Below are 17,567 nucleotides of genomic sequence, written 5' to 3' on the forward strand. Positions count from 1 at the left end.
AAAGAAAAAAACAACAAATTAAGTATATGAGAAAGAAGGAAAAAAATGTTTGGTTGTATTTTAGACAGCGGCCCGCAAAAAGCCATTATATTTGTTATTGTCGATTCAGGCTTTAGGTTGTCAACAGTGGCAATTATAAATGCTTCTTTAGAGTCTCTCGATCTTTGCCTCTATCTGTCTCCTGGCTACTTTCTCTCTCTATCTGTCTCTCTGCTTTTCATTCTGAAAATCAAATTAGCAGAAGGCTTATAAACGCACAAAAGCAGGAAGGCAGACTCGTGATTTTCTCCCACATGCATTATCTCTTGTATTAGTGTTCATTTTCGGTCATGTCGTCCTGTCAAACCTCAAGCTGGTTTATTTTAGCAGCGCGCTCGCGTAAACCCCTCTCGTTCAGACACGGACGTGCAAAACTCTCTCTCAGCGCCGCAAACACAATATTCTCCAATCACGTCGTTCATAGCAGCTCGCCCTTGCCCGCTCGCGCAGTGTTCGCTCCACATTAACTTTCTCAGGTTTCATGTTAATGAGGGATCCTGTTCCTGTTTAATAGCTGGCTGTGCTCAAGCCTGCACTGAAAATCAATTTCCAGTCATTTCCACAGAGCATGTCTGCTGCAGTCTCTTCAGGAGAAACAGAGGCTCTGCCGACAAAAAAAATCCATTACGGAGAGAAAGGGAGAAAAAGAGATATTTCCGAATAGAGAAAACAAGAAAACCAGAGAAATAGGAGATGGAAACACTAAGCGTTTATGCTGAGAGAAAAGGAAAAGAATGCCAAAATTTCTCAGGTGTTTCTCGCAGACAACAATGAGATAAAAGCAGAAATACAAAGATTTTCTATCTCTAATCTCACGTGTCTGCCTCTAGAGTTTTGGAAGAGATCTTAACAACAACGCTAGATAAAAACAAGATTTTAAATATCATTTCCTATCAAATTCTTCCAAGATCAAATGATGTTTCTCTTCTACTGACACAAAGTTTATATCTTTATTGAACATTAGAAACTGTCTCATTAGAAACATTATAATTTTTTTCCTCCCAAAGCATTTTAGAAGAAATATCTCACATAAAGTTTATGCTTAAATGAAACATGAGAACTGTGATCTCCAAAAAGTCTCTGGAGCTTAAAAGAGCAACCTCTGAGCAATAACATTTTCCTCTGGGGACGAGAGGATATATAACGGGAAACTGAAATAAGGTAAAAGGAATGGTGAACATTTATCAAGAAGCAACCACAAGAAAGACGATGGTGCACATGAACAGAAAAACTGAGAAAAAGACAATGATTCTCAGATCTGCCAGACGGATGGGACATTCGGAGATGTTGAAGGCACAGATAGGATGGCCAGATTGATGTGAGGAAGAAAGAATGAAATTCTCCCGGGACACGACAACACAATAGGGAGAGAGTGTCCTGCACCTAATGACACATAATAGACCCGTAACACTTAACAGCAAACAGTTCCATTCCACAATGTGGCCACATCGCAGAGGGCATTAAATATTCATTTCCTCCTCTTGAGATGCCGGTAAGCTGCGTCATCACTTTGACAGTTGATCATTAGAACAGCCTCAGCAGCAGGACACTGGAGAGACGGCAGCCATGAACAGATACTTTCACTTTTAGCATCTGAACGCTGTCCAGCAGGCAAATACACAGCAGCTGCTGAACCATAAAACAACCCAAAACAGAATAAAGCATCTCAGTTGCTGTTAAAAGCAGGCTTTGGTTCAAAGAGAAAACATATCAGTTTTAAGTGAAGACTAAGTATTTTTTAATACTGATGGATGAGGATGAGCGAATTCATTAAATTCAAATGAAATTGCAAATGTGGAAGATAAGAAGTCTCTCTAAAATTAGCACCCTTTCTTTGTCCAGCGTATTGCCTGTACAGTGAATAAACCTTTGTCACCCCAGAGAGTTCATAATAGAAGTCCGGAATTGAGGAAAGCGGCAGACTAGGTTATGCTACAGACTCCATCATAGTCATGACCACACGCTCACCTCATTTTTGCTGTAATTACAGTTAACATTGGTCCATTATGACGTGTTATCAAGTTAACATTCATTTGAATGTCCGCTGTTACTAATATAATATGGCTTACAATGTGTCATCCAATTTAGCAGTACTTATATATACATTATCATTTCAGAAGTGCTGAATTCATGTCCTAGTCAATTCACAATGCAACGTATATGTTAAAGGTACAGTTTGTAAAAAATTTGCAGTAAAATATCAAAAAACCACTATGCCTATGTTATATTTTGGGAGAACTTACAATATCCCAAAAAAATCTAGTGCTTTTAAAATCCTGAGAAAATCTAAACAGTGAACCGGGGCTGTTCAGTCGCCTGTCAATGGTGTCATATCCGCGTTACACTTTGTTACCGCCTTTACTGGCGTAGCTACCGCATGACACTGTCGTAGACAGATGCGGAAGTGGTTTGTACAGTAGGTCGGTCTAGCATTATTGCAAACGATGTGGGTATGTTAACATAACTTTTTCTATGATTGATTTGAAAACTTAAAACTGCGCAGTGTTAACACACCATCGAATTGGACAATTACTGTTACATCTATGACTTCCAATATAAATAAAAACATAACTCGGGTCTCATTCATTATAATGCATTAAAATTATTTCATCAAACGCAACATTTATAAAAATGTATTACTTTACCTCTTCTGCTAAAATGATGTCTAGAATTCCTGTCTGATTGATGCATCAGCGTTACCATCAGCGGTTGAGTTGAAGACAACATATCCCATCATTCCACGCTTCTAGACAGCGTCATAAGGCTACGCGATTGTTGTTGTTTTGATCGTGCGCCCTCTAGCGGCGATTTCTTCAAAATGTATCTTTAATTAAATCCCTCACAGTGCGATAATTTTAAAATTAAATTGCATACAAATTTCGAAAACAATGGGCTTTTCACAATTTTGTAATGTTGTAAAGCAGTGTTACTGTGCATAGAGTATATGGTTATTTGACCAATAAACCGTAAATGTGTCCTATGGTGTGACAGCAAAAATTTAGAAAACGAGCTGTTAATCATATATAATTTTATCATTTATAATATAAAATAGCATAAGAGAGATTTAACATCATTGTTTTTTAGCACAGGACACACGTGTCAACCACCCACGTACAGAAGTAAATGAAGTAATTATAAAAAATATATTAACATGGAACACATAAATTAATGAAATAATGAAATGTAAATAGTACCCCTATATCTGGAATGGAATACTAACGAAGTGAATTTGACGCATTATATAAAGTATACTGTAAAATGCAGTGACCTCACAGCGAGTGCACTGAGGCACACAATAGTAAGTCGAGTTCCAATGGTGATATGTGTGTGTGTAGGTCTTGCCAGGTTTGAGACTGCAGCTCAGAGACCCAGTTACACAACAAGCTCACTAGGGTATTCAAACTTGTGTTGCATTGCTGGAGTCTGCACGCCATGAACCCCGCTGTGTCCTAGCTTAACCGGTAAAGGAAAAGGAACTGCAGGAGCTGGTATACCGGCAAATTGCTAACACTGGTGATATGGTTCCTATCATTTATCATGCAATTGCTTTGGGCTAAACAGCCTTGACCACCTGACAGATATAGGAGCATATTTATCATATCTGGATAAGGTAATGTATGATGGAAAAAACACTATGCCAAAAAGACAGACAGGTACAGATACTGCAATAATGCACAATGTGTTTATGATTGATATTTTCAAATTCCTTTGTGTGGCTTATTCTTACTTTAAAGGGACAGTTCACCCAAAAATTAAAATTCTGTCTTTACTTACTCAACTTCAAGTAGTTCCAAAACTGTATACATTTCTTTGTTCTGATGAACAGAGAGAGATATTTGGAAGAAGGCTTGAAACCAAACAGTTCTTGGCCCCCATTGCCTAGGAAAAATGTACAGTATTTGTAAATTTCTTTGTTCTGTTGAACATAAAATATCTTTTTTGAAGAATGTAGGAACAAATACATTTATACAGATTCGGAACAACTTGAGGGTGAGTAAATCATGACAGAATTTTCATCTTTGGGTGAACTGTCCCTTTAAGGTTATTCCGTCTCAATTGAAGTATATGTGTAGTCTTATGAGAACTGGATATTACAGAAGAAATATGTGGTGTAATTATCCAAAATACTGTTTCTCATGAAACAAATGACAATGCAGCAATAAGCAAAACTCGGTGTATTCACCGTCTAGCCAATGTGGTTCCTAAAATCCAATATTCTAAAAACAGAACTGCTAATGAAATGTTACAATGGCCACTTTGACCTTTTCATGTTCAGTAACACAATACATTAGCGCAAACGTGCCCTTTGTTAAACTATCCTTCCTTGTTTTAAATTAAGATTTTGATATGGGATGCTGATAATGATTAAATGGTGTAATTTCATGAAAGAGTTAAAGAGCATAAGCCAGAAACGTATGCATCAATGACACCTTTTCCCTTCTCTTTGAACAGGAAGCAAACCTGAATGATCTTTCTGGAGTATCTCTCCTGCTTCCCCCTTCCACAGAGAATGTGCTGTTCCTTAAAGCTCAGAGAGAGTCGGCAATGTCCATCAACGCTTCAACCTTGAGTCCTGGTATCCCAGCATCCCATGTGCACTCATTCACTCCATCACTCTCTGCATCGACTGCCAGTATAAGCCACACTTCACTGCATACTTAAGCTCTGTGTGTTTGGTCCCCGAAAGCCACTGTTTAGAGTCACTTTTAATATCAGTACTAATATAATTTAGGTGTGAATTTTACCTGCTGTAAAAAACTGCTGAAATGCAGCATGACATTATTTACACTAACAAAATGCTGCAATGCGTCTGATTAATGTCATAGATCTGATGTGGATTTCCGTTTTCATACAATTTTTCCGCTTCCTCATTAATGAACACGTTAGCAAAGTTCTGACAAAAAAAAGACTTCCTATTCCCCTGAACAACATTCATTTAGAGACAAGGCACTTACAAAAGAATAATAGATTCACAAGGACACATTTCCTCTAACATACTCAAGATTCATGCCCCAGGAATGTATCTCCATGTAAAAAAGCCAGACAACAGACATCTGGTGGCATAGACATCCCAAGGCGAACCTTATCAGGCGTAAGCAAACGGTAAAGCAGAGCTAAGTCCCTGTTCGGCTGTTGAGAATCTAGTTTGTGACTAGCTGTGCATTTCTGAATATCAATTTTTCATATTCTGTTAATAAATTCCTGAGACGAACGCATTGTTATTCAAAACATGGATGACCTCAAGATTTTGTTCAAAATAATGAGGAATAATAGTTTTAACGGATTAAACAGTCAGGACTTTTATTATAGCCTGTATACAGTATGTGCTATAAATATTACATAATTCAGAGTTTTAAATAAACATGATTTGATTTTTTTAAATACATTTTTTGCTTCAAAATTTGCCTCTATTCACTTTGCAAAATAGGAATTGAATTTACTTTGGAAAGTGAATGTCTCCTTTAAATTTGTGAATGATTAACGATATTAGATTTGTGTTAAGTCATATGGTGCACATTCATTTTAACTAGCTATATTGTAACATGTGCCTGCTGTCTTTAATGCATATCATATCACATTAAAGCATGCTTGAAAATACCCACTGAAATGTCTCTTTAAACAAATCACTTTGAATCAAACTGCTTTTTTAAAACAGTTTTTCACCTTTTGTTTATCTATTGTTATTTTCTTAATAGCAGAGGTGAACTACTGAAACGTTTGGAAAAATGAACAGAAATAGTGGTTACTATGAAATAGATTATTTTTAATTCAAAATCATGGGGTTTAACCCAAGCAGAAAAGCTTTGCTTAGTCGAAATGGGTCTGTGATCGTCAGGACTTAAAATTAAGACTCCTCGAAAGAGTCCTGTATCTTGACTGCTCTCTGTATATCTAGTATTCCTTACTAATATGTTCAGTCGCTTAATAAAGGAGATCATCTGAAGTCTACATTTAAGAGACAAAGGTATAAAGCAAACAGTGTGTTAACCTTGGTAATTTTCTTGTACACACCTCCTATTCTATCAACATCAGAACATCATTTTGTAATGAGAATTTTGATTCATCATTCAACGGATGTTCACAGCAGACCTTGACCAGGCTTTTAGAATCCCCTGTCAACATACTTAAATAAAGACACGTTTATACAAAGCAGAGCAACCTTGAGTTAGTGAGGAGCATTATCTTTTGTCCATAAAGAAATCCTAATCAAAACACATTATTTTCTCAATTTTGTGATTTAGATTGAAGTACACTGGAGCGTGTTTTGGATGGATTCCAGACAGGTGAAAAGCGATAGACATTCAGACTGTGACAGAGCAGGTGTAACTGAATTAGCCTTTATTATTTACATTTTTAAAATTACATTTCAAGTATGTTTTCAAACAGTGCCATCAAATGGTCATATCACCAGCATGCATAAAGTCAGCTAAAAAAATTAAAGAACTGCAAAATTCTAAGAACAATATTCCATTTATCTGATAGCAAGTGTCTACTTCTAGACAACTATGGTTATTTGGTAGTTTAAAAAAAAGCAGTTATGAACATTTCCCACACAACATAACACCTTAGTCTGAGTGGTCTGTGTCTCTGTGATCAGACATTGCCATCTGCTGTCCAAAGAAATAAATCACCCTCTTTTTGAAAACAAAACATTGTAATGGCTTTCATTATAGTTCTGGGAAGTTAGCCTGTGCGTTTATTTACGTGAGGAGAAGTCTTTAACCTAGAGTTGTTAAAATAAATGCTTGCGTAGGTCACGCTGTCCGATGTAAAAGGTGTCTATAAAGAGACATTTTAACAGCGTATCAAAAACCAGTGTTTGACAAATGAAATTAAACATTTAGGCCCATATACTATAAGTTTTATTAAACATATTGTAACCATTTGCACTTACCTCATCTCTTCCAACTATGTTCATCTGTCCTGCTGAAAATTATAAATAATTAGTCATTAGGAAATCAGAGTTAAATAGATGTTGCTGGGTAAAACTAATTTATCGTATATTATCTGTTCTTACTTAACTCACAACGAACTTCTGGTCTTGGATTTCTGTTACCCACTGTATTGTATCTCTGTGCTGGAAGATGAAAAAATAACCTTTCATTTTACACTTTCAAAAAAAAAGTGGGTGCCAGTCTATGTAGCGTGGTTGGAGTGGGTGGGCAAATGATAAAATAAACAATAATATTATAAAATATTGATGATAAATCAAATAAATTAATCAATAGCTATTGAATATCATGAGTGGGCCACATTTAAATCAAACTGATAGCTACATACAGTAGATCCTAAACCCATGTTAATAAGTAAATAAAAGAAGATACCTCTGTCATTCATGGTTTTACTAATATTCATATACACTGGTTCAGACTCCTCAGACACTGAGCGAAAGAAAGAAAGAAACAAACAAAAGTATGCTTGTGTTCAAAAGATGTTGGGACAATGTGCAAGTGATGAATGATTAACACTATTTTTTTACCTGGCGTTTGTTTTCTGTACGTGTAATACACAAGAACTCCCAGCAGCACTCCAGCAAACAGCATCACAACAATGACCACAGTAATCTTTCCAGCTTTGCTGAGAACTAAAAAAGTTAATAATGTGAAGTCAAATAATTTAAAGTCAAATAAATTGTCAAATAATGACCTTTGGAATAATTGATTCACTTGCCTGGTCTAAATTTTTATTTTTTTGTTGGATTTGTTGAACATGGACATTTATTTTGTATGTACTGTACCTGCAGCATCTGTTGTTGATAAGATAGAACCGAAAGAGGCCACCGCTCTGAGTGTGTTCTCAGTAAAAACAGCACACTGCCAGTCCAACAGATCTGACTGAAAGCTGCTCACATGTACAGTGAGAAGTGTCTTGTTGTTTGCCTGTTTGACCTGCACCGTTATGTTCCCCTCCATCCTGAGCCACACCAATGTCACTGAATCAGACACATCAGACACCTCACAAGTAAGAATCACAGACTGATTCCTCAACACAACACCAGAGGGCTCTGCAGACACTGAAATAGACAACAATGTGATTTCCTTATTAAACACACGAGGAAGGAATGAATGAAGTTCCCTTTCTGTCGGTCTCTCGACGTTGTGTCGAGAACGACAGATGGGGTTCGCCCTTGAGAACCAATCAACTCTGACTACTATAGAAAAGGCCAATGAAATTTGGCGAATGCAATTTGCATGCCGGGCTCCGCCCCCGGAAATCCGGTATAAAAGGAGGCCGGCGTGCAGCATTCACTTACCTTTTGTTCTTCAGAGCCATCGCTCATGAGTACAACTCAGGATTCAATCCTCTACAACTACACGCTGGTGCTACGACGTGTTACAGCGGATCGTCCCTTCCTGCAGCGACCTTCCCCTGGGCGTCTCGGCGGTTCCGGAGGTGTTAGAGATTTTTTCTAAAAGTCCTTTTCAGGACTGACTGAGCATTCTCCAGCGCGGCATGTCCCGCTGTTCTCTTGGGTGCGGCACCCTCATCGAGGAGGGGGATGGACACGATCGCTGCATTAGGTGTCTGGGCGTCCAGCACACTGAAGCAGCGTTCGTTGACACATCTGCCTGCACTGCGGGCAGATTGTCATTCAGAAGTTGCGGTCACGGGTGGCTGTCTTCCTACGGGAACCAGCCACCATTTCGTCTGCTACCCGGGCTGTGACATCTGTGGCTACGGCCCCGATGACCACCCACGTTAGCAGCGTTAGTGATACGGGGAACTCTGCGAACGTAAACCCGCCAGCCAAGTGCTCACGGGCCGATCGCACCCCGATTCGCTCTTCTGAACGTTCCCCAACCGGCGGTGGCATACCGTCCGGATCCTCACGCACACACTCGGAAACGATGTGTGACGTAGATGAGATGTCGCTCGCAGCATCGGAGGGAGACTGGCATCCGACTCTGCCGAATCCAAACTCCACCCCCAGCGGTCGAGTTCAGGAGGAAGCAGAAGTGATGTCATCCGTGCTAACCCGGGGATACGTGGTTCCCGAGGTCGGTGCGCGGTGCAAACCGCGCCCACCCCGGGTGCCATGTTTTTCCCGGAGGTGCATGAGGAGCTGTGTAAAACTTGGAACGCTCCACTCACGGACCGTTCCAGTGAAACCAGCTCCGGCTCCCTTACTTCCCTCGATGGTGAGGCAGCCAAGGACTGCGTCGAGATCCCCCGGGTGGAACGTCCGCCTGCGGTGCACCTGTGCCGCGGACGGCTACCACCTGGGGGGGGATCGACCACTCCTACCGTCCAAAGCACGTAAGACTTCGGCATCACTGGTGTCGAAAGCTTGCGAGGTTGCGGGCCAGGCTGCCTCCTCTCTCTATGCCTTGGCCATCCTGCAGGTCCGCCAGGCCAGGGCGTTGAGAGGGCTCCACGAGGGTAAGGCCGACCCGGGTATAATGCAGGATCTCCGTGCCACCGCTGACAGCGCTCTACGGGCGACTAAGGCGGCGGCACGGGCCCTGGGTCGGACGATGTCCACGGTAGTGGTCCAGGAGAGACACCCCCGGCTATACCTTGTGCAGAAGAGTGACAGCAAGGAAGTCCGCTTTCTTGATGCACTCATCTCGCAGGGTGGGTTGTTGGTAACACCGTCGAGGACTGCGCTCAGCAGTTTTTTGACGGCGAAGCAGACAGTGGCAATTAACCACATTTTTTTCACGCCGCGACTCGGCCGCCTACAGGCCTCCGAGATCTCACGTGACGTCTGCTTCCCTGCAACCCAGGACCCTTTCGACATCGGCTCCGGTTCCTGTGCCCCCACAGGCGGCACCCCGGAAGCAGAGGTCGAGGGGGAAACCTCCACCCCGTCAGCAACCTCCTCGCGAGAAGGGACACTGACGGGAAGACCCCAGGGAGAACAACATCGGGCCCGAACCTTCACAGCCACGGCTCTGATCGGTCGGTACGGGACGACTCCTGCCTCGTCACCAAAGCCGGGCCCTTGTTAGGGCTTGGCGCCCACTTACTCACTGAGTTTTCTGTTCTCCCCGGGTTTACTTGCAGCCGATCGCACACTCCACTGGACTGTGCTCGGCGAACCGACCTCACACCCTGGCGAGGCGTGAGGTCGTACACATACGACAGCCGTCACCACTCTCAAACCGACAGTGCGTGCCGTTGTCCCGCCAGGCAGGTAAGCAGGCGGAGCAAAAACCTTCCCTCCGGGGACTCCCCGCGACATGGTTAGCTCTGCCAGCCGACGAACCACCCCCCGTGGGAATGATGAAGCAGACCGTCCCCTTGGTCACCCTGTCACAGTCCCTGGGAGCTCGAGAGCTGCCCACACTGTCTCGCTGGCTAATGAGGGCGGTCCGTCTTGGTTACTCGATCCAGTTCGCCAGAGACTCACCCAAGTTTCGGGGCATCATCTCTCCCTCTGTCAGAGGCAGGGACGCCTCCGTACTTCGGGTAGAGGTCACCACCCTTCTGGCAAAACAGGCATCGAGTTCGTCCCTCAAAACCAAGATGTTCAGTGGGTCACCACCCGCACTTCATCGTTCCCAAGAAAGACGGCGGGTTGCCCCCAAAGGCTGCGTACCCTGAACAGAGCACCTTCACAAGCTGCCATTCAGGGTGCTCTCACAGAGGCGCGTCCTGACATCTATGAGGTGTCAGGATTGGTTCGTGGCAATCGACCTGAAGGACGCTTACTTTCATGTCTCGATCCTCCTCGACACCGGCCGTTCCCACGGTTCGCGTGCGAGAGGCGGGCATATCAGTACAGAGTCCTCCCTTTCGGTCTGTCCCTGACCGCCCTTTCTCCCTGAGAGGAGGAAGGCGAGCGGGTACTAAACTATCTCAGCGACTGGCCTATCTTGGCACACTCGCGAGATCTGTTATGTACACAAAGGGACCTGGTGCTCCGGCACCTAGGTCGATTGGGACTCCAGGTCAACCAAGAGAGGGGCAAGCTCTCCCCAGTGCAGAGCATCCTCTTTCTCGGTATGGAACTCAACTCTGTCACCATGTCGGCACACCTGTCCGCAGTTGTGCCCAACCAGTGTTGAACTGTCTGAAATGAACATTTTAGGCAGACAGCGGTCCCCCTGAAACAATTCAGAGGCTCCTGGGACACATGGCGTCCTCGCGGGCTAATACCCCTCGAGTTGATGCACATGACACCGCTCCAACACTGGTTTCAGAGTCGAGTTCCGAGGAGAGCGTGGCACACCGGCAGCAGGCGCATGGTGATGCCGCCCTGCTGCCGACGCACCATAACCCCTAGTCTTTATGACTTTTTCGACGGACTCAGGTCCCTCTGAGCAGGTTATGAGGCAGGTCGTGGTGACGACTGAAGTCTCCCTGCAGGGGTGCGGTGTAGTGTGCAACGGGCACGCAGGTGGGGTGTTGGACGAACCCCCGCCTGCGCTGGCATATCAATTGCCAAGAGTTGTGGGCTATGCTACTTGCACTGAGCAGGCTACGGCCTCTCGTGCGAGACATACACGTGCTGTTCCGAGGACAGCACTATAGCTGTAGCGAATACAGATCGTCAGGGTGGCGTTCGCACACAGCAGCTAAACACAACTTGCTCGACGCCTCCTCCGGTGGAGTCAACAGGTGACTCGTTCCCTGCAGGCCACACACCCCGGGCAAACTGAACTAGACAGCCGACGTGCTTTCTCGCCAGTTTATGCCTCGTGGAGAGTGGCGACTCCACCCCCGTGCAGTCCAGCTCATTTGGAGGCTGTTCGGGTAGGCCCAGGTAAAACCTGTTCACCTCCCGTAACACCACCATTTGCCCGCTTGATAGTCCCTGCCCTCGGCACGGATATCCTTGCGCACAGCTGGCCGCGGGATGGGCGGAAGCACACCTTCCCCCCCGGAGCCTTCTTGTACAGACTCTGTGCAAGGTCAGGGAGCAGGAGCACCAAGTGTTATTGGTTACACCACACCGGTCTAACCGCACTTGGCCTCAGAGCCGATGCTCTGGACAGCGACTCCCCCTGAACCATTCCCCTGACAGAGGACCTGCTCTCTCAGGGGAAGGACACGTTCTGGCATCCCAGATCAGACCTCTGGAACACCCATGTCTGGTCTCTAGACGGGACGAGAAGATCCTAAGATGGCTACTCCCCCTATACGGCTGAGACCATCACCCAGGCTAGGGCCCCATCTACTAGGCGGTTACACGCCTCTAGACGGTGCCTCTTCTCGTCCTGGTGTCTTTCTCAACGAGAAAGACCCACTGAGGTGCTTGATCAGGATTGTGTTCCCCTCCTCACGAGACTGGAGACTAACATCTCCCTTCCACACTGAAAGTGTATGTAGTCGCTATTGCCACTCATCACGACTCAGTCGGTGGAAAGTTTCTAGGGCAACACGACCTGGTCACCAGGTTCCTAAGCAGCGAGAGGGCGGAATCCGCCTCATCTCCGCTCCATACCCTCTTGGGACCCTAAGTGGTCCTGGGGAGCCTCAGGGCCCCCCAAAGAGCCCCTCGGAGGTTCCGATCTTCCTCATAGAGTAAGACGGCCCTCCTGACGGCGCTCACTTCCTTCAAGAGGGTAGGGGACCACAGAGCATCCTCCGTGTCCCTGGATTGCCTTAAACTCGGCCCTGGAAACTCTCACGTTATCTTGAGACCCAGGCCCGGGTGCGTGCCCAAGAAGTTCCCACTACTCCCTCCGGGGCCAAGTGGTGAACTTGCAGGCGCTCCCCATAGGGGAGGAAGACCCAACCCGATTAGTGTTGTGTCCAGTACGTACTGGACCGCACGCAGAGCTCTGAAGCTCTGACCAGCTCCGTGTCTGTTGGAGGACAGCAGAAGGGGAAGGCTGTCTCCAAACAGAGGCTGGCGCACTGGGTCGTGGACGCCGTTACGACGGCATTCCGATCTCAGAATCTCCCATGCCCATTGGCAGTGAGGGCTCACTCCACACGGAGTTTAGCCACCTCCTGGACACTGGCAGAAGCGCCTCTCTAGCAGACATCTGTAGAGCTGCGGGTTGGGCTATGCCCAAACACCTTCGCAAGGGTTAACAACCTTCGCGTAAACCCGGTGTCAGCCCACGTCCTGCGTGGCGACATGTAGGACTGGCATCCGGGGGGGCGTATGCCTGCGAAAGCACCTTTCCACCCTCTAACAGGTTGGGTCAGTGTGCTATTTACCTTTTCTTCTTACCCGAACACATCGCTAAGAAACTGGTACCTCACCAGCCTCCCTTCTTACCCAGACACTGGTTAAGAATAGGCATTCCATCCATCACCAAACAAGCACCCCCTGGGGGCTGGCTGGGCAGAGCAGCCTTCCCCCTTAGGCCGGGATACCATGTGAGCTATCACAGATAGCTCTAACCGGACCTAGTGCTACCGGACGTCTGTAACACCCCCTCCGTGGGCTGTTCCGTCTGATGTATCCTCATGAGAATGGTTCCCACTCCTGGTAACCCATGAGCTTCCCCAGGTGGGCCTCCACCTCGCGGTTAACTACTCAGTCCGCACGTTCCATGCGTTCTCCTCCAAGGACGAGACCATACCTATATCCACCATATTCCTCCCCACGGGTAGGAGGTGGCCTCTGTAGCGCTTCTCTGATTAAGAGTCGCGCTTACCCGGTGTAAACTGATCTGGACGGCCTCTCGCCTATAGAGAGCTAAGGCCCCGTCCGTGAAAGTTACCGGTCAGGGCTGTACCCATCTTTCTCCAAGAAAGCTCTGGAACCCCCCGACCACCACACTGGAAGGTTACAGTCTCACGAAAGCTTCGAGATGACACGCCCAGGCTTGTTACCGTCGCTTCGCTAGAGATTGTGACGCGATACAGCGTTGTGGCGTTTTCCATAGGCAACCCCATCTGTCGTTCTCGACACAACGTCGAGAGACCGACAGAAAGGGAACGTCTTGGTTACGTATGTAACCTCAGTTCCCTGATGGAGGGAACGAGACGTTGTGTCCCTTATGCCACGAACACGTATCGTATTCTGCTGCAGTTTGAGAGGTCTCAGGCTCTTCAGAACAAAGGTAAGTGAATGCTGCACGCCGGCCTCCTTTTATACCGGATTTCCGGGGGCGGAGCCCGGCATGCAAATTGCATTCGCCAAATTTCATTGGCCTTTTCTATAGTAGTCAGAGTTGATTGGTTCTCAAGGGCGAACCCCATCTGTCGTTCTCGACACAACGTCTCGTTCCCTCCATCAGGGAACTGAGGTTACATACGTAACCAAGACGTTATACTGATAAAAGGCTGTCAATTAAATATGAGTGAGAATATTTTTAAACAAACCTCTGATGGTGTGAAGTATTGTGGATGTGTAGGGAGATTTATTAGAATCAGGAAAACTCCTGTAAATCCCATTATAATTGAACTTAACAGGTGAAATGTGAAGGAGGAAACATTGACCGTTGTATGTGGTAGTAATTTTTTGACCCAGTTTAATTGGTCCTTTAACTTGAACTTCTCCTCCTTTTTCTACAGCTATCAGTTCGGTTTTTGAATGACGCGCCGACTCCCAGGTCCACACCAGCCTTTGGTAATTCGTTTTAGACTTGAAGATCAGTAATAAATCACTGTGACTGGAGCTTTGTCTGTAGAGGGTATGCTTTTTACCTTCTGCATCTAGAATATCAGTTGGTTTTAGTCTATTTATCTTAAACAACATTCATTACACAAAAAATATATTATTTCAAATGTGTCAAACATGGGGGTAACAGAGCTTTTTCTGAGTGTCACTCCAAACACATTTCTAATCAACTGTAATTTTTTTTCACATTCTTGGATAAATAACCTTCTTCACCTTTAACATATTAACCCTATTAAATGAAAATATCAGACATTATCATGATTTGTAGGAACACAAAAGTAAATGAAAGCATAAATTAACATACTTACATGTAGTGACATTAATTGTGTGATTAATAACAGTGTCCACACTTCCATTTTCAATCATTTTACAGTAGTATATTCCTTCACTGTGATCATCTACATTGTGTAAGATGATGTAGGCAGAGTTGTTATATACAAGGGTTGTGTTGGATGTTTGTCCTGTGTCTTTAATCCACTGTAATGTTGAAGACTCAGAAAGTAGAGGAACATCACATCGCAAAGTCACATCAGATCCTCGCTGGACTGTGTGATTGGCTACAATGAGTTACAATCAAGTGTGAGAATATGCATACATTTTTTGAAAATCATTTGTAATGTACTGATAAACTGTAAATTAAGTTGTATCTTTAGCCCTAAAATTTCCTGAATATGCTGTTCAATAAAAACACAATATTTTGAGTATAAGACAGGCCCATACTGCATTAAAAGAATTGAAGAAATTGGAGAGTTTGAGACATAATACACCTTTTAGAGCAATAAACTTCATCAGGTAAGGGCTTAATGTGCATACATATGTATTCATTGTCAGGTTTGTTAACAGAAAGGGGCTAGATGTTTTTATCTTTCTATCTGTATGTGATATCACTCACCAGCAGAACTAAGTGTAAGTGTTATTTCTCTCCTCATTTACAAAAGATTTTATCTCGATAATTTTTCTTTTTGAAGATTAAGGTGTTTTCACCTTTTAATAAATTTATAATCTGTGTTTGATGAAGAAAAATAAGTCTAAGAACTTTTCGTTCTTGAATCTTAAAATAATTTTAGTTTGCATTAAAATAATGCCAGAATAGTTTATCCATTGTTAATTGCCTCTGTTCATATGAATAGATACATCGTTTATAGTAAAATTAACCTCAGAAGAAGAAGGTATTAAAACAAGCGTATACAAAAAAAGATTCTTTATATATGATCATTTAAAAGTGAGACTCACAGATAGTCTGAAGTCTGGAACAAAATCCACACATCAATATCAAAACTATTAAATATGCGAGTTGCATGATTTGTTAATCTGTACCCTCGACTGAAGTGAAGCAATTTGCTGTGTTTACACAAGATTTATGCAGTAACCTTAACTGGGCGGTGCATGAGTCTGTCATAAACAATGTTTGTATTTAATAAAATGCTACAATGTAAAATCGAGCATATATTATCATTAGCAGTGTTACTTAACTTTTACAGCATAAATACATTTTAAAATTGCCCATAACTTAGTAAAATATTTTAATAAAACTATTTTGGTTTAGTTTAGAATCAAAAGCTTTGCACTTTTTATCTTTTCTCAAGAGCAGGAAATGGAGTGTTGATTCAAGCATCTTGAGGTTTCTTTTATGCACACAAATCTATGTGATCTAAACTCACAATCCCACTAACCCAGTAAGGTAGGTCACATTTTCGTTTTAAAGTGTATTTATATAGGTACACATTTCAATATTATTTCAAAGAAAAAAATCAAAGGACCGTATGTGGACTCTCTGTGAACAATGAGCGGGACATTATTCTAATTTATAAAACATAAACATAATATAATATTATAATACAGTCCTACTGAACAAAACTACTGCTTAAAAATAAGACGTCTTTCTTTATTTAAATCATATTCTTAAGGTATGGCCCGGTATGACAACTAACCTCAGTAGAGAAACTTTTCCTTTTTTTTGTTTCTACCTGCTTATTTCTTCTACCATACCTATTAATTTCTCTTTTGACACTATAAATTTCATGTCCAAAATTTCAATTCATCATCATTTTTATTATTATTATAAATCTATCTACTATATCTTTGTTTTTGATTAATTATTTACAGTATTGTACTTCATGTGCTCTGAATGTATTAAAGTTTTTTAATCACCTATAAATTAATTTGGATAAAAGTGTCTGCCACATGAAATAAATATGACAATAAGTCCCTTTGTTTATTTATACTGGTAATGTATGTAAAGTCATTCTAAATAATGGCAAGTGCTTCTAATACTAATAATCGACTTCTGGTGTCGATAATATTGTTACATATTTATTTATATATCATTCTTCCATGACTTACAGAGCCAGTTTTCTTTTTTTCATAATATCATAACAAGTTTGAAATTCGATCAAAATTATTTTGTACATTCTGATCACATCAGTTTCTTGCAAAGCTTAATTTAGCTGGTGTAAGCTTTTTCCATAGCAGGAAATACAATTCTAATTTTAACACAGTCGTGTGTCATGAAACCATTTAGGTTTCTTACTAGCACGCATCAAACAGATTGAAGTGCGATTATACAGTATTTAGAAAAGCTTTATTCCAAATGTTCACACAAATGTAAAGACCATTACTGATTTAGCAAACACATAATGCACTTTGAGGATTAAACATGGTTTAGTAATGTTGTTTTAATCTGCAAACAAATCTGGAATATCTGGAATTTATATTTTATTAGTCACACTAAATTATTTATTATTACTTTGTAAGTCATTTTCTTATCCATTCAATTACACATCAAAACAATGTTAATTTACAGTGAGTTCAGAGAAATCATTTGTGTGACAGTTGAATCTCATTGTATTTTGATAGCAGACAACTGCAGTACTGCTGGCCAACTTAGATATTGAGATACAACTTTAAAAAGAGTAGGCCTACTTACGACAATCAAAAATATTTATAGAAAGAGACAACATTTCTGACTTATTGACGTAGCCTGTTAACTGTCAGCCGTTCC

At 42.9% G+C, this 17,567-nt stretch overlaps 1 protein-coding gene across 1 annotated transcript; it reads right to left on the bottom strand.

The window, feature by feature from the left end:
- Window positions 1-7,212: 7,212 nt before the first annotated feature.
- LOC130427756 (uncharacterized) lies at window positions 7,213-15,872 on the bottom strand. Its single transcript, XM_056755398.1, has 6 exons — window positions 15,800-15,872; window positions 14,875-15,123; window positions 14,269-14,601; window positions 7,778-8,053; window positions 7,520-7,624; window positions 7,213-7,421 (listed from the first exon to the last, which is right to left on the bottom strand). The coding sequence occupies exons 1-6, from the start codon at window positions 15,864-15,866 to the stop codon at window positions 7,279-7,281; spliced, it is 1,173 nt and encodes a 390-aa protein (XP_056611376.1). The 5' UTR covers window positions 15,867-15,872; the 3' UTR covers window positions 7,213-7,278.
- Window positions 15,873-17,567: the final 1,695 nt, after the last annotated feature.

The sequence above is a fragment of the Triplophysa dalaica genome, chromosome 8 (genome assembly GCF_015846415.1).
Source record: "Triplophysa dalaica isolate WHDGS20190420 chromosome 8, ASM1584641v1, whole genome shotgun sequence".
NCBI lineage: Eukaryota > Metazoa > Chordata > Actinopteri > Cypriniformes > Nemacheilidae > Triplophysa > Triplophysa dalaica.